Here is a 25201-nt window from a genome sequence, read left to right on the forward strand (position 1 = left end):
CTCTTTTTTTTTTTTTTTTGTTGGGTCTTTGGTTTAGGTATCAAGATGACTGTGGCTTCATAGAATGAGTTTGGTAATGTTCCTTCTGTTTCTATTTGTGGAATAGTTTGAAGAGAATTTGAGCTAGCACTTCTTTGAAGGTATGGTAGAATTCCGTGCTGAAACCATCTGGCCCAGGGCTTTTTTTTTGGAAAGGAGACTGTTAATGACTGCTTCAATTTCCTTGGGGGATATAGGACTATTTAGTCTTTCTACCTGATCTTGACTTAATTTTGGTAGATGGAATCTATCAAGAAAATTGTCCATTTCCTTTAGATTTTCAAATTTTGTGGCATATATGCTTTTGTAGTATGACCTAATGATTGTTTGGATTTGCTCAGTATCTGTAGTTATGTCCCCCTTTTTAGTTCTGATTTTGTTAATTTGGGTAGTTTTTCTCTGCCTTTTAGTTAGTTTGGCTAAGGATTTGTCTATCTTGTTGATTTTCTCAAAGAAAACAATTATTTTAAACAGGGTCTCTATTGAACTGTGGCTTATATTGATCTGCCTCAACCTTCTGAGTACCAGAGCTACAGGTATGCCTACTAAGTAAAGTGTTTCCTAACAGAGCATTTTACCGACTACAACAAGAAGAGATACTTTAAGTCAAAAGTTTTCTTGGTGGTCCCTAACTTCTGTGATATTTGAAGTTTTAGATTTACTGACTTGAAGACTTGACCTGCTACTTAGATTTTTCAGGCATTCCCTTTTGTGGTGATGGTGGGTGGGTCGAAGCAGCAAATGGCTAAGCATCATTTCTTTCCTGATTAGGCAGAGAACAGGTTCTTTGTACAGACAGAAGATTAGAGAGTCACCTGGAGAGGAGTAGATATGAAGAGAGGGTAAAATAATTTCCCCATGTTTCAATCCTCAGGAGGGGATCAGTATGGTAGGAAAGTGACAGGGAACAATGGAGACATCAGTGCTGAGCCCCACATCCTGGGAGAAACGAAGAACCTGGCTACGACAGAGTCATAACTGGCAAACCCAGGTCTTAGAAGAGGCAGCTGTAGCTGCCCTGCAGGATGCATTGGATCCGGAGCCTTCCAGCCTGGATAATGTTTTCCCAGAAGGTAAGAAGTTGCTGAACATCACACAGATGACCACTGTGTCTTGCATAGATCTGCACAGGATGCAGAGTGGCTTCTGTTTAGAGTAGGACCTCACTAAGGCTCAATGAGTGTAAGGGAGAGGTATAGTGTAATATGATACATGAATTATGTGAAGAGGGGACAGGCATATGATTAGGAAACAGAAAGGGATACCTTTGCAACATCCTAGAAACTTCTGTAAAAGTCAAATGAACAGGGTTTATCTGTAAATTAAGTTTGTGCAACAGAACTACATCTAGTCTATGCCCAGATCCATGCTGCAACTCTGACACAAGTGACCTTTGAGAAGTCTCTCTGAAGATTTCCTTGCTCAATGAAGCACTTGTTTCCAAAAAACCCACATTATTTGATGTTGAAAGAGAAACACCGGAGATGTAGTCTGAAACAAAAGCTTTTGGAACAATAAAACCACTTTTACTTGTTTGTTAGGAGATAAAAGCACAAGGCCATTACTTTTCTAATTTGTTTCTTTCTCACTTTCTTTTTCATTTTTTATTTTTGGAAAAAGAACCATCCCTATTCCCAAACTTTAGAAAAAGAAAGCAGAAAGCATAGTAGCCTGGACACTGGGAACTGCCTAAGGTAAACAGAAGAGAGGCAGAGAGGGGAGACATGTTCATCATCTTTATATATAAGTACATTCCTTTCATATCTCTCCCCACACACCATGAATAAAAAGAGTCATGCTGTGGCTTTTTTAAGGACAACTTTCAGGTTGTCTGAGTTATATAGGAAAGTGTGGTTTTCTTCAGTGCCTACAATCACCTAGTGTCTGCTTTTTCTAGGGAATCCAATCAGTAAGATTGAGAACTGGCTGCATGGCTGTGGGTAAGTGCTCAAAAGCAAAGATGTGCCTGGCAGATGGCTGTGATGATGGACATGGTTCCTGTGAATTCAGAGACAAGGAAAAGAATGAGCATTGGTTTGGTGTGCAGGCATGACGAAAAGACTTGGAACTTGGGTCAGCTGGTGCTCCAGGCTGTGGTTCAAATGCAACTTGGGGCTGAGATGAAGTTCAGTAGGAAGGTTGAGAATCTAGGAGAGATCTGGACTAGAGCTAAGAGTACATGGAACTCTGCATCTAATCAGGATCAAAGGGATGAGTGGCAGCCCCTTCCCATTGCCTTTCCGAATTCTGACTGCAGTTTTACATGGTGTGACAAAAAAGGGAGAGATGGAGGTGGATCATTACTCCTCATGAGCAGAACACAGGAGGGCTCAGGGGCTTCAAAACCATGAAGAGTTCAGAGACTTTAAAGTATAATACAGCTTTTCTTGAAAATATTTTTAAAATAAGGCTCCCCTGAAAGGCAGTGCTAAGAAGTAATTATTTTGTGTTTTTTTTCCATTTATTTACAAAGAGTACTGTATTTCTTACCCTAATCTTAGTCAAAACTCATTGACTTTAATGTCCTTGTTTTTAATAGCTGAGTAATATTCGATTGTGTAAATGTGCCACATTAGCCTTTATATAAGTGAATTAAAGCAGAAGATTACAAAAAGTATTGTGTTCCTCTAATTCTGACATGTGAAACTGGATGTTGCCAGATTTAAAAAAAAAGGGGGGGGGAGGAGAAGAAAAACAAAAGAAAGAAGAACTAAACACACATAGAAGGAAGGATTGGCTGAGTTAATAGCCTTATGTTCTTGTCTAATCTCTTCAATCCCTGTTGAATAATGATTTAATTATGCATTTTTAGATATCTGTTTAGGGTTACAATTTCTGTGATGAAATACCATTACTAAAGCAATTTGGGGAGGAAAAGGTTTTGTTTTTTGTTTTTGTTTTTGTTTTTGTTTTTTAGCTAATACTGTTACATCATGGTTCACCATCAAAATAATCAAGACAGGAACTCAAACAGGGCAGGAACCTGGAGGCAGAAGCTGATATAGAGGCCATGAAGAAATTTAACTTACTGACTTGCTCCTCATGTCTTGCTCAGCCTGCTTTCTTATAACACCCAGAATAAGAGGTAGCACCACCCATAGTGGGCTGGGACTTCCCCGATCAATCACTAATTAAGAAAATGCTCTACAGGTTTGCCTCCAGCCTGATCTTATGAAGGCAATTTTTTTAATTGAAGCTTCCTCCTCTCTGATGACTCTAGCTTATGTCAAGTTGACATAAAACTAGTGAGTAAAATATCTAATTTTCTGAATGGCCTAAATTGATGACAAGTAATATTTAATGTATGGTGTTTTGTTTTGTTTTGTTTTGTTTTGTTTTGTTTTGTTTTTACTTCAAATGCACTGGAACATAGCTGAAATGAGTGAACTTCCAGAAACAAAGATTGTAAGCTCTACAAGTTACTCAAGTTCTAAAAATATAATAAACAAACCCTAAACTAAAGCTTAGGATGAAAATGTGACATGGCAAGTGAAAGCCTCCAAGATTTGAACATTTTTATCATGTTACCACTTAAGCAACTGTAAGGAAATAAGCAAGTAAGCAAATAACTGAAAGTCTTTATGTCTTAAACTCCATAGTTGAAAGTAGCAGGCCAACAAACTCGTCCAAAGTTCAGTGATGTGACACATGTGTAAATACTGTGGCCTTGTGATCATGTGTAAGTGGTGCTGAGGTGATGTGAACATGCTCTCAACTGCTTTGGAGTCTGGGGAAGAAGGATCATTGGAGTCTAAGACTCCAAGGCCAGCCTTGGATATATTGTAGAACTCTATTGAAAAATATAAAATAAGAGAAGAAGCTTAATAATTTTTAGGAACTTAACAAGAAAGTCTCCCTATCTATTGGTCTATTTTTTACATATGTTTATTGACCAGAAAAAGCATGCTCATCCATTTATGGATAGTGGAAACTACTAGGGAGAAATAAAGTTGAAAGAATGGAAGCTAAATAATACATCAATTATATTTTTAATAATTTGATTGTTGCATATTATTTATTTCTTCTTTAATAAATGTCAAAATGTTTGCACACATAAAAATCGGCTAGCAGATACCAGTTTATCTGTCATAATTTTTTTCTGTGTTTTAAAATATTTTCAGTATTTAACATTTTTAATATACCACAAAGAAGCCAGTAAATATGCTTACTTTTGTTCTTGAAGGACAACTGCTAATACATTGAAAATATTTTCAAATTTGTCTATTTTTTTTATTCTCCTTTATATCTCTGCACTACAGTCATTCACTGTTTGTGGATGTTTTAGTTAACAACAAGCTGTGTCTGGTCCCCTAAAGCTAATCATCAGATAACATGTACATAGAGCCCACATACTCACTGTAAAGTCTTCTGTTCCAAGGCTCAGTGCAGGGTGATTCTCAAAAACAGACAGTAAAATGCCTTCTAAGGTACAACCTGAGAACTATAGGATAAGTGTATTATATCTAAGTACTAGTAATAAAGTTTCTTTTGCAGAAATTAATAGTTTAAACAGTGTCACTTTAATATAAATTTTATTGAAATGTAGCACACATATTAGTAGCATTTTTATTTTTACCTTAAAGTGTATTAAAGTTGCAAATCAAAACAACCCTTAGATTTCACCTTAGACCCATCAGAATGACTAAGATCAAAAACTTAAGTGACAACACATGCTGGAGATTGCCAGTTTTAAGTTCATTTCCATAGTTAAATATCTAAGATACTTCCAGAGTCCTCAGGTTAAGTACATTGCTGGACACAAACAAAGGGTTGACTTAATACTATCCCCATCAGATGCTCTTCAGCCTTTTTCTTTGCTAACTTTACTTTACCAATACTTCTTCACTCTGTCTGAGACTACATTCAAAGCATCAGTCATTGCTTCCATTCTAAAAATGTAGGGAAAGCAAATACTGCAAAACTCAAAACATATCAGTGCTTCAAATAGGCTTAGATGATAATAAAAATCAAGGCATCAAAATTCTCTTTTGGGGTTCTTATTTTTATTCAAAAAGGAATTTAAAAATAGACTCAGAAGGAAGCTTAAATCCCATTTTATTAGAGTTTGAGGTAAAATGGCAAGCAAGCTATAAATCATGGCAGCTGCTGGGTAGATGAAGTTAGAAAAGAAAAATTAATGCCTTTTAAGAGTTATTTCTTTTATTTTTGAGATTATAAGATATTTACATCATTTCTCCTTCCCTCTTTTCTCCAAACCATCACATATAACCCTCCTTCCTCTCACTCAAATTCACAGCCTATTTTTACATTAATTGTTGTTACATGCATATATTTAATATAAATGTAAGAATATATATATTTTAAATATAATCACATCAGTCTGTAATGTTACTTGGATGCATGTTTTCAGAGCTGATCTTTGATATTGGATGACCATTTGGTATGTTCTTCCCTCGAATAAACTATTTTTCCTACTCTCAGCATTCCTTAGTTGTTGTAGTTCTTTGCACAGGGTTAAGTCTCATGGGCTTTCCTCCATCCACTTTGGTATATTGGAGCTGTCCTTGTTCAGCTCGTGTTTAGACAGTCATATTGGTGAGACTTTATGTGTGTAGCTTCTGACATTCCTAGGAGACACAGTCTCCCAGAAAACTCCTTGTTCCTCTAGCTCTTACAATCTTTGTGCCCCATCCCTGAGCCTTAGTTGTGTTGCAGATATATCATTTGGGACTGTGCTCCAACATTCTGCATTTTTATTAGTTGCAGTTTTCTGCAAAAGTCTTCATCTTTTGCAAAAAGAAGTTTCCTTGACAATTACACTATTCTGTGAATATAAAGGCAAATACTTAAGGTGTAATTAGGGATTATGTTGGTTATAGGTTCTCTTCCACAGTCTATGACTTCACTAACCCTGGGTAGTTTTAGATTTTACTAGCCTTGGATAGGTTTCTAGTATCAAACATGATTTCCCTCTTGTTAAAGAGATCTCAAATTTGATCTATTGGATACTGCTGAGATATGTGTGTCACTATTGCACCTTTAGGGTTATCCTGCAGTTGAATGTTGGTTACTATGCATTCTTTAGAAACTTGCTTGGCACCTTACTGTACCATGAAAGCTAGTCCTCAGGGAGAAGGCTTTCATGTCAGTTCCAGCTCAAGGGCCTCTGGGCTCTCTATCTGAAGTAGCCGGTATCTCCAGCAGTTAGGATTTACCTTATATCTCTGAGCAGGAGGAAACCAAGGTCAATAGCAATAGTTTGTAATATTTTGGGAGTCTCATGGACAGCTTTGTCCAAAAACTCAAAAGAGGGCTTCTCATGCCTGGTGTTGGAGTCTTTGTTAGATGGTCTTTTGCTCATGAAGGGAGCATTTTATACATAGACCTATATGTATTATCACTTTTAAGATGTTTTAAGACCATCTGTTGTTGATTATTAATTTTTAATATTGATTTATCTTTCAGTTAAGCAGTGGTTATTCCTAAATCAGCTATATATCCAAATCACCACACAGAGACTAGGATTTACTTAATTAACCTAGAACACAATGCTGGGCAATGATTGCTCCATCCTAAACCTCCAAGCCTGCATAGCTTCCTCCCATTCAAATTTTCCAACATTATACTTGCTTTTAGTCATAGCTGAGGTCTGATGCATCTCTCCTCATGGTTCCAAGTCCTGTCCTGCTGATCTCTGCTCTCCCATTCCTCCTGCTTGCTTTCTTCTTCTCCCTCCAGACCAGGATGTCCCACTCTATTCTCTCCATTGCACAGCATTGGCTGGTTGTTTTATTGAAAATACAGATAACAAATGGTGGCATGTTTACACAAACTTGAGACAGGTGATGCTTAGAATAAGTATCACAATGAAATGTCCAGATTGAAACCAGATAGTGGGGTAGAGAAATCAGCATTTGAATGAAAAGGGTAAATTGTATACATTCCACAAGAACATTGTATACATTCCACAACAACCATCCATTAGCATGTCCTCAGGTGAATCAGGAAGAATTAACTTTCCATTAATAAGCCCCAAAGAAGCCTTGATACCTCTGTCTTTTGATATAGCAATTTAGATCCTAAGAAAAAGCAGTTATGGCATTTCCCTTTCTAGGGTTACTGGGGAAAAAAGTGGAGGTCTAAACCTAATTATGAGGAAAGGGCTATCTTCTATGGCCTCCAAAAGTAGTAATGCCTGAAGTAGTACTTAAAAATAAAATGATAAGATAAGACATAGTTTAGGCAGAAGAACTCAAGAGTCATGAAAAGGAGAATAATGCTGTTCTTTTTTTTCTTTTTCTTTTTCTTTTCTAGTTTCAACTCTGTCCTAGTATTTCTGATTTTCATATACATTCAGCTTTCTGTGTAGCAAGAACCAATTTTGTATTCTGAAAGACTCCAACCTGTGTTATTCCTTCCAGGAAGTGACTGTAAAAATTAGGCATTTTCCCCATTTACTAGTGTTGGGGACAAATTAAATAATGACCATCAGGTGCACAACAGATTTTATATGAAAGAGGTTTATTAGATGGAGATGAAGAGAGAGAGAGAGAAGGGAGAGCAGGACATAATGGGGGGAAAGAGAGAGGGGTGCCTGACAGAGGAAGGGGAGAGGGCAGGGAGCCAAGAGAGGCCAAGAGGGAGCAAGAGGCAAGAGAGAAACCACATGTTGGGTTGCTCCCTTTAAGGGGCAAGGTAACCATGCCTTCCAGGTGTGGACACCTGGCTGACAACATCATAGGTTGCTAGGCAACCCAGAAGGAGGTACCTAAGTACTAGTACTTAGATGTTAGGTGCCTAACAACTAGTACTTAATTGGAATTAGACTTGACAAGTCACTGAATACATATGTTGCATTGTTGATTACAGAAGTTGCACTGCTACTTAGAAAAAGTGATTTTTTTTTAAAGAAAGAATGTTTTGGAATGAAGGTTTTTGTAACCTAAAATTTTTCACATTTTTCTTCTGTTAATAATTATATTATCACCCAAAGAAGCTAAGCAAGAAGGAGGACCCTGGGTAAAATGAGCAGTCCTCACTCAAAAAGGCAAATGGGATGGACATTGAAGAGGGAGGAAACAGGAAACAGGACAGGAGGCTGCCACAGAGGGCCTCTGAAAGACTCAAAGCAGATGCTGAGACTCATAACCAAACTTTGGGCAGAGTGCAGGGAATCTTATGAAGGAAGGGAGAGATAGAAAGATCTGGAAGAGATAGTAGCTCCACAAGGAGAGCAACAGAACCAAAAAATCTGGGCACAGGGGTGTTTTCTGAGACTGATACTCCAACCAAGGACCATTCATTGACATAACCTAGAACCCCTGCTCAGATGTAGCCCATGGCAGCTCAGTGTCCAAGTGGGTTCCTAAGTAATGGGAACAGGGACTGTCTCTGACATGAACTCAGTGACTGGCTCTTTGATCACCTCCTCCTGATGGGGGAGCAGCCTTACCAGGCCACAGAGGAAGACAATGCAGCCAGTCCTGATAAGACTTGATAGGCTAGGGTCAGATGGAAGGGAGGAGGACCTCCCCTATCAGTGGACTTGGAGAGGGGCATGGCAGGAGATGAGGGAGGGAGGCTGGATTGGGAGGGAATGAAGGAGGGGGCTACAACTGGGATACAAAGTGAATAAACTGTAATTAATATAAAAATTAAAAAATAATTGTATTATTGTGTAATTTAATATGTAAATTATGAGAAGCCAAGACTGAATCCCAAGTGCTCTGATCCCAGCTCAAGGTCTTTTATTGGTTAATTTGCTCATCTCGTTCTGCCCAGTTCATGAACCCCAAAAGACCAAGAATAAACAGACTCCGCTGTAAATACATGAGGTTCTTTTTATTGTAAATTACAAGCTGCAGCTTGGGCCCACACCCCCCACTGCCGAAGTGGTGGGAGCCGAGTGCCCTGCACCCAGGTTAGTTGGGTGATTTAAAGATTCTGGTCCATCCCAGCATGCCCAAGGCAGGGGCGATTCCTGCCTGGCAAGCATCTATTGGTCAAAATGCTACATTTTGAATCAATTGGCTATAGGAAGGTTCCCAGACCATAATGACCTGGTGTCTTTCCCTAGGGGGATGGTCCAGTTTCCTAGCAACTGTATCTCTAGTGGGTGGGGAAAGAATGCAGTAAGGCGGTCCTTCCCCTCAGGGCATTACTAGACTTCTTTATGTACCTACTTCAGGTCTTAATAATAGCTGCTAATTTATCTTTTGGTATCTCATTCTATTTCAAACAAAAAAATTATTTTGTTTGTAAAACTGCTGCTGCTTCCTACTATCTATTATACTGATTTCCTTTTGTTTTTCTTGTCAAGATGGTGAATGGGTGATAAACTACCATTACAAAATCTCAAAATATCTAGCCAGGATGCAGTTTCTTCTGTTTTCTGAAAGATGTGGTATTCTAGCAAGAACATGAATTATAGAAAAGTGAAGGGATATGGGTAGATACAGTGAATTGACGAAAGCCCGAGACATTGACATTTGTTTATGTTATATGGAAATTATGATATCAGAAATTGTCAAAGTCTAACTATTAAATCACTAGAAAGTGATGGAAAGAATGGTATCAAAAAACTCTGTCTTAAGGAAATCATGAAATTTGCAGGTAAATGGTGGGACCTGGAAAGGATCATCCTGAGTGAGGTGTCCCAGAAGCAAAAGACACACACGGTATATACTCACTCATATAGACATACAATGTAGGACAAACCCACTAAAATCTATGCATCTAAAGAAACCAAGCAAGAGAGAGGACCCTAACTAAAATGTTCAATCCCCACCTGAAAGGCAAAGAGGATGGACATCAGAAGAAGAAGAAAACAGGAAACAACCTAGAAACCTGCTACAGAGGGCCTCTGAAAGCCAGAAGAAGAAAACAGGAAACAAACTAGGAACCTACCACAGAGGGCCTCTGAAAGCCTCTTCCCTGCAGACTATCAAAGCAGATGCTGAGCCTGATGGCCAACTGTCGGGCAGAGTGAATGGAATTTTATGTAAGAAGTGGGAAATAGTAAGAGCTGGAGAGGACAGGAACTCCACAAGAAGAGCAACAGAACATGAAAATTTGAACACAGGGAACTTCCCAGAGACTCATACTCCAACCAAGGACTATTCATGGAGATAACCTAGAACCCCTTCACAGATGTAGCCCATGGCAGGTCAGTGTCCATGTGGGTTACCTAGTAATGGGAAGAGGGACTGCCTCTGAAATAGTCTGATTGGCCTGCTCTTTGATCACCTCCCCCTGAGGGGGGAGCAGCCCTACCAGGTCATAGAAGAGGACAATGCAGCCACTTTTGATGAGAACTGATAGACTAAGATCAGAAAGGAGAGGAGAACCTCCCCTATCAGTGGACTTGGGGAGGGGCATGCATGCAGAAATGGGAGGGAGGGTGGGATTGGGAGGGGAAGAGGGAGGGTCTTATGGGGGGATACAAAATGAATAAAGTGTAATTAATAAAAAATTTAAAAAAAGAAAAAAAAACTGTCTTACACATGGTATGTACTCACAAGTGGATTTTAGCTATATAGTACAAGATAAACATACTTCAAGGCACAGACCCAAAGAGGATACAAGGAAGGATGCAAAAATCTTACGCAGAAGGGAAAATATAATAGACAGAGGTAATGGTTGAAGAGAGGAAACAAGGTAGGAGAGGAAACACAGAGAGGTATGAGGGTGGAGATCAGACCTGGTGAGAGAATCTGTGGGTGAGGGCATCTCTCTGACAAACTTGAGACCTAAATCAGGGTAGGCTCCTGAAGGATATGAGAGGGGTTCTAGCAGAGACTCCTAGTAGCAGGGACCATAGAGATGGAAGAGGACACCCTCTAACTAGACAAGTAGAGGGAGGGGAACACCAACCCACCTACAAAAACTGCAACTCAAAATTCACCCTGCCTACAAGATGTGCAGGGATAAAGAGAGAGCAGATATAGCAGAAACTGAGGGAAGGTCTAACCGATGCCTGACCCAACCCACGACCTGCCCCACAGGAGAGAACCAACTCCTGACACTATTAACGATACTCTACTATGCTTGCAGACAGGAGTCAAGCATAGTTGTTCTCTGAGAGGCTCCACCCAGCAGCACCTCAAAACAGATGCTGAGACTCACAACCAAACATTGGGAGAGGCATGGAGCCCTGTGGAAAAGGGGGGAGGGGCAGAGGAAGAAAAGAACCTGGAGGAGGTGATAAGAGCTTCATAAGAAGACCAACAGAGAAGACTAACCAAGGCCAAGAAGGGCCTACCAAGGCTGAAGTACCAACCAAGGACCTTGCATGAACTGGACCTAGGCCCCCTATGAAGATGGCAGCTCAGGCCTCATGTGTGCTCCCTAGTAAGAGGAGCCAAGGCTCTCTCTGACATGGACTCTCTTGCCAGCTTCTCAATTACTTTTCCCTGGAGAGACTGCCTTGTCAGGCCACAGGGGAAGAGGACACACTCAACCCTTATATGACTGGGATGTGTGAGAAGGAGTGCTCCAATTTTCTGAGAAATAGAGAAGAGGGATGCGGAAGAGGGAGAGAGGATAGGACTGGGAGGTGAGGAGGGTTGGGCTATGACCAGGATGTAAAGTGAATTATTAATTATTTTTTAAAGCTGTCTTATTAACATATTCCTCAGTTTTGCTTCTGTTTTGTTTTGTTTGTTTGTTTGTTTTTTCCTATTTTGATAAAAGCTGATGAACCATTGCAAAACCACCTTCAGGCAATGCTGCCATAACAACAGTAGCACATTTAGAAATACAACACATTCCAATCTCAGATCCTCATGACTACGTCTATGAACCTGTCAATAAATTAACCACAGTCTAATTGTCTGCAATACAAAAGCAAATTCAGTAGTGCTGGTTTTCACTGGAAAAATTATGTCACCATGTGGGAGTTATTTGAAGAAAAGCAGTTGGAAAACCTAATTATATTTTTCGTTTTAGACACACTGAAGGGGGACTTCCTGAAGAAGCAGGACAATCCAACTATAATGGTGAGCTGTTCTATTTTCTTTTCTACTTGGATGCTGTACCTCTCTCTCTCTCAGTGTGTGTGTGTGTGTGTGTGTGTGTGTGTGTGTGTGTGTGTGTGTGCTTCCGTGTGTGTTTATATATCCACATTTATGTATCTTTTGGGAATATGAGTGTCTTTAGTTTCTGAAAACTTCCATTTATTTGTTATAGAGCAGTCTAGAAAGTACAAAAAGAAGTTCTACCTAATAGCACATGTTCCCTAATACTTAGAGATTACCTGTTGGTGGTTGCTTTGCTAATAGCTATTATTAGAGAATAACCTTGTAAACTATATGCATTTGCTTGTCCCCGAGTGTGGTATGTACCTTCATGTGTTAACTACTTGGCAAAGGATTATGTACATGATTTTGTGCAACAAAGTACACAGATAACTTATAAATGGATGTATATAATGTTGAATCAAAACATGACTTTGATTGCTGATGTAAAGCTGGGGGAAGGTTTGTGAACATGTAGATATCTAGCATGTTTGTATAGTTACGTGAGTGCAAGACCATGATTAGATATTCAAGTGTGCAGTTTGTATTCTCTCTCTCTCTCTCTGTGTGTGTGTGTGTGTGTGTGTGTGTGTGTGTGTGTTGTGTTCTGGCTTTATTTTCTGCAACTTTTGTGTGATTTTTTCGGTAGGGTACTCTAATCATGGGACAAGCTTTGAAGATGACTTGAGTCTTGGAGCAGATGGTGAGTGGCACAGCTGAATGATGTTAGGATTAGTAAAGAAGGATAGCATGGTATGATTTAAGGCTACAATAGAAAAAAAAAACTTAAATAATCAGCGTCTTTCTGGGATCCTATTTAGATGGAAAGAATAGTTTGGTTTTCTTGTTTGTTTTGATATAAGATAAACACAGAAAGTACCCCTGTACTTTCTGTTAATATTTAGAAATATTTCTTTATCTACTAATTATGATTCCTGGCAGTCTTTTCATGGTACTTGGAGACAATATCAGAGTACCTTAATATTTATTTCTATGACTCTTTTCTCTATTAAGAGCCCAAAGAACCAAAGAAGTTTGAGAGCTTCTTCCTCCTCTTTCTCCTACTTCATCTTTATGTTGGGTATCAGACCAGGTGGTCTATCCTGCTAGGCAAACGCTCTATCACTGAGCTACATCCTCACCCCTGAGAAGTGGTTTTAAGTGGCATATTTTGCTGCAGAAGGATATGAGATTAAATAAAAAATAGAAGCACTGTCTCTTCCCAGTGTCTCCAGATACTTGTAAGATGGGCAGCTATGTAATGGGTAAACCATGTGACAGGCAGGAAAGAGATGCTAAAGACTGGAGTGATCCTGACCCCAGGTCAGAGGCTCTTAACTAGACCTCAGTTATGGATCAGAAGTTCAGACTGCAGGCCAGGTGTCCTCTAACATGTCTGCTGCACTTTTTAGGTTGTTCAGTGATATTTATCTGTACCACTGAGGGAAACAGTGAAGCAACTTTATGGATAGAGAAACAGCATGGGTGCTATCTATTTTCCTTTCTAATTTGTTTTTGGCTTTTTTTATTTCTATCCAGCCACACTACTGTCCATCAATGGAAACTTCTTCTCTAGGTAAGTATAAAGTGTAGAAAATTTGAATGATGTCACCCAAGGATACAATGGACTGGTGGAGGTTACATAGTCAGAAACTTTAAGCAAAGAGCTAAAAATAAACAGTAAAGAGGAAGGCTTTCTAACCAGCAAAGGAAGACATAGTCTAGGTTTCCTCAGCACAGGAAAAATATGCCCAGTAGGGGAAGCTTGAGGCCAGAGACTGGAGTTGAATGACATCAAGTTTCATCTCTTTAGGAATTCCCTCCAGATACCCAGGCCTTGCCAGTTACTTGATCTTGGCTGCAGTTTGGCTTCCAGCAACATGACTGGTGGAACCAACAAAACCACTTCAAGGTAAGTAGTAAGTTTTGGAAGGTTAGGTTCATTGAGGGATAAGAGACTGTGGCTCTGCATACTGGAGCTTATATGCATTTTCTATTTACAAGCAATAAATGTGATGATGTTTATTCCAAGATGAGGAATGGATGAAGAGGAACCTTTTCAGAAATGGATGCTATGTATGAAACAAAGGAACCTTCTTCCACTGAGATATAGTAATATCATGGTACCTAGGCCTATAATAGGTGTTCAATAAACAGTGTGTTTTTTTTTTTTTAAGCAATACAAAGTTTCATTCAGTCCAAGCATTAATTGTTTGGAACTTGCAAAGCTGAAGCAGAGTTTGTCTTGAGGGTCTTGACTATTCCACGTAATGGACAATATTCACATGCAAATAAATATAAAGCAAGATAGAAAGTGATAGTATTAGTGGGCTATAATGAGAATGTCAGAAGTTTGAGGACAAAATTTTAATTTGAGACATGGTACTGAGATTTAACATGTTTTTTTTTTTCCCATGTAACTAACCCTGCCTACATGGAATTCAATTAAATGGGAATGTATGAAAGTACTATTCAGGTGTTGTATTAGTCAGAGCTCTCTAGAGTAATTGAACTTATAGAATGAATCTATCCCTATATATAGAAAGGGTATTTATTAGAATCACAGACTGTGGTTCAACTAATCCAACAATGGCTGTCTGTGATTTAAAAGTCCAATAATCAAGTAGTTGCTCAGTCAGGAGGCTGGATGTCTCAGCTGGTCTCTAGTATATTCTGGAATACTAAAGAAGTCAGCTCTAATGCCATTGAAGGAATAGACTTGCTAAGGAGGCAAGAGCAAGCAGACAAAGACCTAAAGCTTCCTTCTTCCATGTCCTTATATAGGTTTCCAGTAGAAGGTAGGGCCCAGATTAGAGGCGGGTTTTCCCAACTCAAAAAGTCTGGATTAAAGGTGTGTCTTCATACCTCAAAGAACTGGATTAGAAGCAGATCTTCCCACTACAAATTAAGCAAAAATTGCTTACTTGATGATGTAGCCCTTCATTTTTAAGCTTTAGTTAATTGCAGATGTAATCAAGTTGACAGCCAAGAATAGCTCTCACAGGTGCTTAGGTGTTTTAAATTATTTTATTTTTGAGATTGTAATATAACTACATCATTTCACCTTCTCTTTCCTCCCTATAAATCCTCCTAGATACCCTTCCTTGCTCTCTTTCAAATTCATGTTACCTTGTTTTAAATTAACTGTGTGTGTGTTCCTTAATGCAAATAAAACCTGCTCAGTCTGTATAATATTACTTCTTTGTATGTTTTCAGGGCTAACCATTTGATATTTGTTAACCAATTAGTATGTGCATCCCTGTAGAAGATTATTTCTCCTACTCTCAGAATTCATTAGTTGCCTGTGGTTCTTTGAGTAGGATTGAGGTCTCATGGATTTTTCTTTATCCACTTACAATTTTTCTTCTCCACCTCAAGCCTTAGGTGTAGATATTGTATTGTAGACATAACAGATATATATGAGCTCCAAAACTTTGCATTTTGATTGGTTGTAGTTTTCTGTAAATAATCTCCATTTGTTGCAAAGAGAAATTCCGTGATGAGACACAAAGACTGCACTTATTTGTGCGTATAAAGATAAATATTTATAATTCAGTTAGGAATTGTGCTAGTTTAGCAAGATAATTTTAACACTGCGTCATGGTTGTGATCAAGAAAATCATACATTGCAACTCACAGATAAGAAAATTTACAATGATGGAGATAAAAGGAGCATGGACATGGCAATACAAGGATAGGTTCAGGCACTTCACTGTCCAGCAGGTAATTAATATAATGGCCCCAATTTTGACTATAACATCCTAGCATCTTTTTTAGAAAAGAATGTTAATGACAGCCCAAGCCTTAAATAATCCAGACACCCTGCTACCATTGTTCAAACACAGTTATTAAACACAGGTGTCAAGTAGATTCAGTATGGTGCCAGAATAAGAGTATGCATGATGGGGTGGGAAGGGGTAGTATTTTGGTCCTTTGTGAAACATCAACATCATTTATCCAGATGAACAAAGTGCTAGAAAGAGGGATACCTTTCTAAATCAGGTGTTAAATGTACCTAATTTCAGAGTGAGAATACAATAAGATCTGCTGTCTTTACACACTAATTTTTAGCTGTCTCACACATTTTCTAAGGTAAGTAAAGTGACAGATACACTTCAAAGCACCTGAAAGAGCCAGATCTATCACAGTATGCAGTTGGGAACTTACAAGTTAGCAATGCAGGCTTATTTCTTTGACTCTGTATTGCTCTTCATTATCAAAGTATTTCCATATTTATTTAAATTTGTTTTCAGTTGTAGAAGCAGTTCAAAGCACTATGCTAATATTTGTTTTATAAACAGATCTTGAATCTGTATCTGCCTCAGATACAGAAATTAGGTTCAAATAGTGAAAGCTCTTTTCAAAGTCACAATAAATTGTAAAGAAATGCTTAGGAAAAAATGTTAATATTGATACTATTATTAAATATTGTCCTAGTCACTGTTCTATTATTGTGAAGAGATACCATGACCAAAGCAATTCTTATAAAGGAAACCATTTAAATGAGAGCTTGCTTATAGTTTCAAAGATGCATTCTATTATATTCATGTTGGAGAGCCTTGCAGCATGCATGGTGCTGGAGCAGTAGCCTAGAGTTACATCCTTATCCACAGGCTGAGAGAGAGAGAGAGCCTAGGCTTGGCATGGGTTTTGAAAACTCAAAGCCCACCTCCAGTGACATACTTCCTCTAACAAGGCCACACCTCCTAATTCTTCTAATCTTTTCAAATAGTAATACTCCCTGGTGTCTACATGTATATGAGACAATGGGGGCCATCCTTATTCAAAAGACCACAGATATTATGAATTCACATATGTCTCCAAGTTGGCCTTTGTACCAAAATTTCTTCTTTTCAGCATCTCAGAGATTTTGGACCAGGTACAAGAAGATGCAGAAGATGTTCTCTTCAGCCTGGGCTTTGGTCATGAGGACCACAAAGACACATCTCGTATCCCTGCAAGATTTTTTACCAACCCTTCTCAGGCCAAAGGCATTGACTTTCAGCTCTTCCTGAAGTCTCAGGTGCAAAGGATTGAGATGGAGGATCCCTGCCTGATGCTAGCCAGTGAGTGTTACTTCAGATCCATCCATATTCTTCCTTTCATCTGCAACAGTTCCATACTCTATTTTTTGTTAACTTTGTCCTTTGTTTGTTCCATTTTCATTTATATTTTTCTAAAATGAAGCACTTGATGTCTGCTTTTTTTTTTTTTTCTCTTGAAAAAACAATCTTTAAGAAACTGGTGCCATTACTATTTTGCTTAGGTATAATCGTACTTCTGGCTAATTTATTGGGTTCTTTTTCCTACCATCCTTCTCCATCCTAATTCTTTCTAATGTCCCAATACTAGGTAAGAGAGAAAGAAGCTTAGAGGGGAAAAGAGTGTGTCAATATAATTAGACTACTTCCTGCTGATTAGGGGGGTCAAGGTCCTTGGAGCAAGTTTGATCTTCAGGATATAAAATTTCTTCTTCTCCTCATCTCTTTACTCATAACCACTTGACAAACGGCAACAATAGCAACCAACAGGAGCAGGGTGAACAGCAGCCTGGATCCTCAAGGGCTCTGGCATTTACATACTCTCTGAAGAGCTCCCAGATTCCAAACATGAACTCTCTTCAGCTGGTAGAATTACACCCCTGCCTGAGAATGAGACAAATTATAGTTAGCTGCTGTGGATTATCTGAAGCAGGCCCAAATCCCACATATGAGATTAAAACAAAGCCAATATATTTTTCATTTATTTATTATGTATACAATGCTTTGCCTGGATGTACACCTGCTCACCAGAAGAGGGCACCAGATTTCATTTTAGATGGTTGTGAGCCACCATGCGGTTGATGGGAATTGAATTTAAGACCTTTGGAAGAACAGATAGTATTCTTAACCTCTGAGCCATCTTCCAGCCCCCATAACTGAGTTTTTAATGGAACCAAAATTTTCACTGTACTTAGATCTTTTGCACAGCTGAACCAAATCAGCACAAAATTCTTTTATCCTATCCCATTTTAAAATCTCTTTTTTGGATTATTTACTGGTGATAGAAAGTCTGAAAGTCAAGAAAGAGATCTAAAAAGGAGGATCATCAGTGAACAACCTGGTATGTCTCTCTGAAATTAGAGCTTTGAGAAAGCTTTTGAGTGGACATGTTAAACATGTAATTTGCCAATGAGCTCCTAGAGTCATCATCCTTATTTCTTATATTTAGGCCGGTTTAAGCAGGTGCAAACCCTGGCTGTTGCTGCTGATGCTTTCTTCTGTCTGTACTCCTATGTGTCTAAGACACCTATCCAAAAGTTTACACCATCTAACATGTTCTGGAATTGTGACTCAATTGATGTGCCATCCGTCAGGATTCTGGCTCCAGAGCCTGATTCCTATTCACCCAGAGAACGTCTCCGGAAAGCAATCTCTAAAATGTGCCTGTATACAGGTTCTCAAGATTGGCTGTCATCATCTCACAACCCCAAAATGAGCAGTTTGAACAAAGTTGTGTGGGAAGTGATGGACAGAGTGAAAGGAGAGAAGCTAGGTCTCCAGCAAGGCCTTGGGCATGGGCAAGCCCCTCAGGAAGAGTCTGTCCCCCGAGCACAAAATACAAAACTGTCCACTTCTTCATTTCCATGCATTTTCTGCCCTAAAGAAGAAACATGGGAAGACTTCTGCCATGCTCATATACTAGCCAGAGCAGGTCCACAGTACAACACAGACTCTACACAGATAAGGAGAGAGCTGTGGGGTCTACAGGCCATTAATAAGAAGCCCCATTCAGCTGAGAATGAGAGTCCATGGGAAAGAAAAAGCAAAGCAAGAAAGAAATTATTTCAAAGGACTCCCTTGGAAAAGAAGATTAAGTCACTAAACCTGTCTATCATCCAGCAGAAATGAAAACAGAGCCAAGCCAGACATGAGCTGCACCAATCTTTAACTCAGCACTTTCAGGGTGATTCTGAATTGGAACAGGTGAGTGTTACAGAAGTGAGGGAGAGGCTGGATACGAATAGCTCTGAATTCTTTCCCAGAAGATAAAAGAACAATGATCTTAAGCAAAGCAAATCTATTGTCTTATTTTCATTGGACAAAAACCCCACAACTTGAGAACATTTAGAAATTTTTGTTAAGTATGGTAATACAAATGTAGAAAGAGAAAGAGCCATAGGTTCTTAAAAGATTTTAGTTTCTTATGTAACATACCCACACTGACTTTTTAATGTTTTTCATGTAAGTGAAATTGAAAAAGCTACTCATTATTTAATAAAATGTATCTTTTATACACATAGGTAACCATTAAGATCCAGAAGTCCTGGTTCCAAACCTAAGAGTCTTATCCATTTAGCTCTGGATGAAGCTTTTTCCAAATCCACACTTTCTTCCCTTTTCTTTCTATAGCTAGATAGATTTGGAACCATAAAGGATTTTGCACACATTTGTGTGAATACTGAAAGCTGCATAGCTAAGTACCATAGCCACTTCCTACTGACATGGAGAGGACAGTCCTTGCAAGAACAGACACCAATGCAGGTCTCTACAAACAACTTAGGGTCATTTGACAAGCAGATTTTGTGATCCTTGGTAACCAGTTTCTGAGAATGGATAGTTCAGGCTTCAGACACTGCCCCATCTACAGATGCCTGTCCCCTCCCCCCCACCGTGGTCTGTCTAAAACTTAGAATTCCTTTACCTTGAAATAGCATACCTCTCCCCTGAAGATGCTACTTCCATCAAATGTCAGAATCATTTGGAAAAGCTCTCAAATCCTTGCCACACAGAAAAGCTGTGATCATTTACAATAAAAGTCACATGCATGTTACCACTCATTGACTGATGATACAAGTCATACTTGACTATCAGGTGTCTGTCAGAGGAGACAAAGGCATTCCTTTGGAATGCATTCAGCCCCCATCCTCCTTTGCAACTCCTGTCTACCCTGTGCCTTTCCTTGCTCTTATCTCCAATTGATTCTGTCTGAATTCTGGTGGGATCCTGTACACAAGTACAGAACAGCAAAGAAGAGAAGGGCATCCACTGGCCCAGCAGAGCCAGGCATCCTCACTTCTACTTCCCTTGTAGAAGACTCAAGAAGTAAGTGGGCCTGTGTGCCAGGTAGTGTTTCAATATGTCTATGCATTTATCCTCTCCCAATGAGAATTTACGAATATCCACTGTGGAGATCCCCACATAGTACACTTGTTTTAGTATAGCACAGAACAAATAGCTGATTATTTTTTAAAATTCCACAGATGGAGCTAGAGTGGTGCTCAAACTTAAGCATATATCAAAATAGCCAGAAAGACTTGTTAAAATGCAAATGGCTGGGCCTCAGTCCAAGGTTTCTAGTTCAGTAAGCTGAACAGAAATCACCATTCAAATGCTGTTGTCCTAGGGGACATTCTGCAGAACCTTAGCATTCAGAATGCGTCCCACTACCAGAAGTTTGTGCTAAAAATAGAGAATCCAAGGGTCCCATCAGACATAATTAATTACAATTTGGTCACTTCTCTACTAGGATAACAAAGAAATATCATTAGGGGTACACATTTTGTTTGCAAATCTGTCTCAAAAGAGAGAAGGAGAAATGAATTTATGAGGTATCTGATGCCTTCATCTTGAATGTTTGATGGATGAACCTACTGTGGGTTGTTTCATCTTCCAATATCCAGCCTGAATTTCTTACATGGAAATGTAATGAAAGCCAAAGCTGCAATAACTCCAGTAAATTGCACAAGATCCCCTTCACAGTCGTTATATGTAACAATCCATCCTGTATTCAAAAGTATGGAAAGCAGACTATTTAATGAAGTGGCAAAACCATGCAGTACAAACACATGTGGGATTGGAAGGTTTCAAGCAGCTTTTTTAAACATTTATTTTATTATGTATACAGTATTCTGACTGCATGTATGCTTGTAGGCCAGAAGAGAGTACCAAATCTCATTATAGATGATTATGAGCCACCATGTGGTTGCTGGGAATTGAACCCAAGACCTTTAGAAGAAGAGCCAATGCTCTTAACTCTGAGCCATCTCTCAAGCCCCTTGAGCATATTTTTAAACAATCCATCACAAACAGAAGAAAAAAAAAACACTAGCATTATTGAAATCCTTTATTCTTCATATCGTAAAGATTCACCAGAAGTAAATTCTCATTCAAAAGGCTATTCAAACAGAATATCAAACAGGCATGTCATATAGAAATTTGAAAGGAAGTTAACCTCTAGACTCATTGAATTAAAATAGAAAACATAAAGTATATTCCAGATCCTGGCTGCCTTACCAAGGATCTGCTTCTTTGTTGTTTGTCAGCTAGATGTTAGCTTCATACAAGGAAACGTCAGATGTCCCACAAATACCAGTTCCCCTCAGAGAATCCAAAAGTATCAGAATTGTCTGGCAAAGATATGTATTTTAACTATATGAATAGATCTTATTTTCTGTCAACATAGCAGGAGAGATGATGGTTAGACATTCGATATTATATTCTGCATCCTACATGTGTACTTTTTAAACTCTAACATATCTACAATTAGGAGGGATCTTAATCTATCACTAGCCAAATTTTCCTACTAATTACTATGTGTTCACATGCAACATCAAACCATTACGAGTCTCATAAGAGATAACCAAATGCAGTGACATGCAGTAGCTTTAGAAAGATGCTCTTAGAATTTCAAGATGAAAACGAAAGATTTTAAATATGTCTCTCCTATGATTCAGTGGGAGAACAGAAATAAATACATAATGGAAATAAACACAGTCTTTGTTTCAGTTTTGGAATCTTGGTGCTTCCAAAGTCTCATGTCTTTTTACCTTTGCTTTTATCGAAAATATATTTTTTAAAATAAATCATATCCCAAATACGATTTCCCCTCCTTGTATTCCTCCTAGTTCTTCACCACCTCTCTTCCCATATGGATCCACATTCTTTCTGTTTCTCATTAAAAAAAAAAACAAACAAAACAAAAAAACCAAACAGGCAGACATTTAGTGAATAATATTAAAATATAATAAAATAAGATAAAATAAAAAACAAACACGCCAGAATAGGACAAAACAAACAAACAAAAAGAGCCCAAGAAAAGCCACAAAGAACAGATGTAGTTGCAGAGACCCATTTGTTCTCACAATCAGGAATCCCTTAAAAACACAAAACCAGGAGCCATAAGACATATACAAAGAAACTGAGAGAGAGAGAGAGAACTTTAAAAAAAAAAAAGATAAAATTGAAAAAAAAAAGAGGCCCAATATGAAATTATATGACAAGGAACCTCAAAAGATGCCACTGAGTTTTATTTTGTTTCATTTTGTTTTTCTGTTGTCCATCTATTGCTACCCTTAAGAGTAGTTTGTATTCTTATTGAGATGTTTTCAAAAGAAACATAAATTACCACTCTCAATCTGTGTCTATCATTAAGAAATCACAAATTGAGTCAAAAATTGCTCAGTGCTTCCAAGATTGACACCTATGTGCTAAGTGTAGACCGAGATATACTGAGTAAACCTCCCCCTATCTCTTTAAGGGCATAAGGATGGGTAAGATATGCTAGCAATATTCACTCTGTTCAGCTGAAGAATCTTCATTGTCTAGAGACACCCAGCCTCTTTAGGGTAACAGGGCTTAGAATCCACCCCTCCATGCCAACTTACCACAAAAACAAAACAAAACAAAACAAAACAAAAAGACCTCTTAAGGACTTTATCTTGCTGGAAAAAAAATTTAAATTTTTCTTTTCTCTTTCTCTTTCTCATTTCTTTTTACAAATAATTCACCTGTATAAGCAAATGCCATTTTGAAATTAGCATATGGGCCTCTTTTCTGCTAAAAGAGGACCCACTCTTTCCTTGCTATCACTGGCAGCAGTTTTCTTTTCTCTTGCTTTCCCTTTTAACATATGCCAAGGAACCGCATGGGCATGAATAGCTCCTGTCATTCTCCATAATTTATACTGTGATTAAAGATCTAAAATCCACCACCATTCCTATTCATGCCATTCTACTGAAATGGAAAGAACTCACATTAGTAAAATGTAAAGTTTCTCACATCAGTAAAAGGCAGAGCCAAGGAACAGAGTTAATGTTTGATGTGCTGATGTTCCCTCCTAGCAGGTCTCAGGTAGCACCCTGTGCCTTTGCTAGAGGGGGTAAGTGAAAGTAGAAGCATGATTGGCAAGGCTATCACAGTACACTATATCCCCAAATGATAGATACCTCAAAGTATGATTTTTTTGTGTGTGTTTGTTGGAACTTAAATGATCTGGAGAACTTATAGTATTTGTTTTCAATTTACCGTTTTGATGTATGATAATAAAACAATAATAAACACATACCATGATTATTCTGTCATATAGTATTCTTAGCTCTTAGATGTTTAAAATCATTCAATTCTTATGTTATGAATTTTATTTATTTTCTCTTAACTAGATAGATAATGAATCTGGATAGAAAACTCCCACATGCAAAGGGTCAGGGGAGGATTGAAAACAAATAGAGGCACGGTGAGAATGTGATTATTATTTTCCCATCTTGTTTACAATTCTTATCAATGATTTTGCTGTTGTTTTGTTTTCCCTCTCTGTTGGAACAATTATTTCAAAAATTGACTTTCTGTGCTCCATGAAAATCTTTCTACAAAGTTATATAAGAAGAAAGAGCTTATTTCCTTACTTGTATTAAGCATCAAATTAGAACATTATAAGCCTCACAACAACAAACCCTTCAAAGAAACTATAAGACAAAAAGCAATCTTCTTTTCCATAACCCTGGATTTACATCCAACCACAGCCACAGTGTCTAAGTAAACAATAAATGTTCCTCAGGTCAAGAGATCCCAGAGTCACTTAGAAATTGGAGTGATCATCTGTGTTTATTATTGGCTTATTCCAAGTGAACAATAAACCATTGTATTTTAAAGATAGAATGTGCTTTGCAAATAGGAAGAGAGTGCCTAAGTTAGATTCTCATGTCCTGTGCAGACTGAGGTCTTTATTATCAAGGATATGGGTCCTAAGGCATTTTCCATTTATTTTTTTCATCAAGTTATTTGTTTTGTTTTTCACTATTAGTTGAAGAACCTTATATAGTTTAAGATAGTCATTTTCTACACATGCCTGCTGTTACAAAAACTTATTTAATATTACTAATCTGCAGGGAAATGTAAACAGAAGTCACAATGAAATATCTTAACTTGCTATGTAATTATGTTTTGAAAATATGTGTTCAAAAATATGTGGTGTAATTAGAATACTTGTATGCTAGAGAGAATGCCATTTAGAGGGGATGGAAAATGATACATCTGACAAGGTATGCCTGGAGTTCGTCAACATTTTAAAACAAAACTAAGTAAAATCCAGTAAGTAAAATACTTCTAGATATTTATCCAAAAGAATTGAAATCAAGATCATGAAGAACTAGTCATACATCTATGTTCATTGCAATACAATTCAAAGGATCAAATGTAGAAACAACTTACAAGTGGATCAATGGATTAAAGAAAAAATAATTAAAGAAAAAATAAAAATTACACTTTTAGAAGGAAGAAAATTCTGCAATAGTGTACAATGACATGAATGAATTGTACAAATAACTTACACTCAAGGAAATAAGCCAGTCATGATAAAGCAAACCCTTCTGATTTATATAAGATAAAGTAATCAAGCAAATAGAGCCAAAGAGTAGATGGGTGATTGCCAATGGCTAGAGAAAGGTGGAGGTGGGGACTTATTATCCACCCTATATCAAGTTATATAAAATGATTAAGGTCTGGGCTTGAAACATTTAATCTATAGTTAGCAATAATATACAATTAAGTTTTTTTTAAGAGTATAAGTTTTTTGTTAAGTTAGTTTGTATGTGTGTGTACATGCTTGTTATATGTATATGTACATGTTCATGTGTGTGCACAAGTGAGTATATATGTATGTGTGTGGGTGGACATAAATGTGTGTTTGCATGTGTGTGAAAGCCAGAGGTGGACATTATGTGTCTTCTTCCTCAATCTCACTTGTGTGTGTATATATTTACCATTGATTTTTATATACTTAATCACTTTACAGTCTGATCCCAACCCCCTCCCTCCTCTCCTCCTAGTCACACCCTCGTACCTCCCTCACCCATTCCTTCTTCTCAGAAAAAGGGAGACCCCTAAAAGGTACCAACCTACCTCAGTACCTCAAGTCACAGCAGAAATAAG

General features: G+C 38.1%; 1 protein-coding gene across 1 annotated transcript; it reads left to right on the forward strand.

The window, feature by feature from the left end:
* The first annotated feature begins 949 nt into the window (after positions 1 to 949).
* Tespa1 (thymocyte expressed, positive selection associated 1) lies at positions 950 to 19582 on the forward strand. Its single transcript, XM_055605031.1, is given in 9 exon segments — positions 950 to 1112; positions 1937 to 1979; positions 11947 to 11996; positions 12664 to 12717; positions 13554 to 13590; positions 13828 to 13926; positions 16872 to 17080; positions 18225 to 18979; positions 19406 to 19582. Coding segments are annotated over 9 exon segments (1587 nt in total).
* Positions 19583 to 25201: the final 5619 nt, after the last annotated feature.

This window comes from Psammomys obesus, unplaced genomic scaffold (assembly GCF_907164565.1).
Source record: "Psammomys obesus unplaced genomic scaffold, mPsaObe1.curated_primary_1811, whole genome shotgun sequence".
In the NCBI taxonomy this organism is placed as follows: domain Eukaryota; kingdom Metazoa; phylum Chordata; class Mammalia; order Rodentia; family Muridae; genus Psammomys; species Psammomys obesus.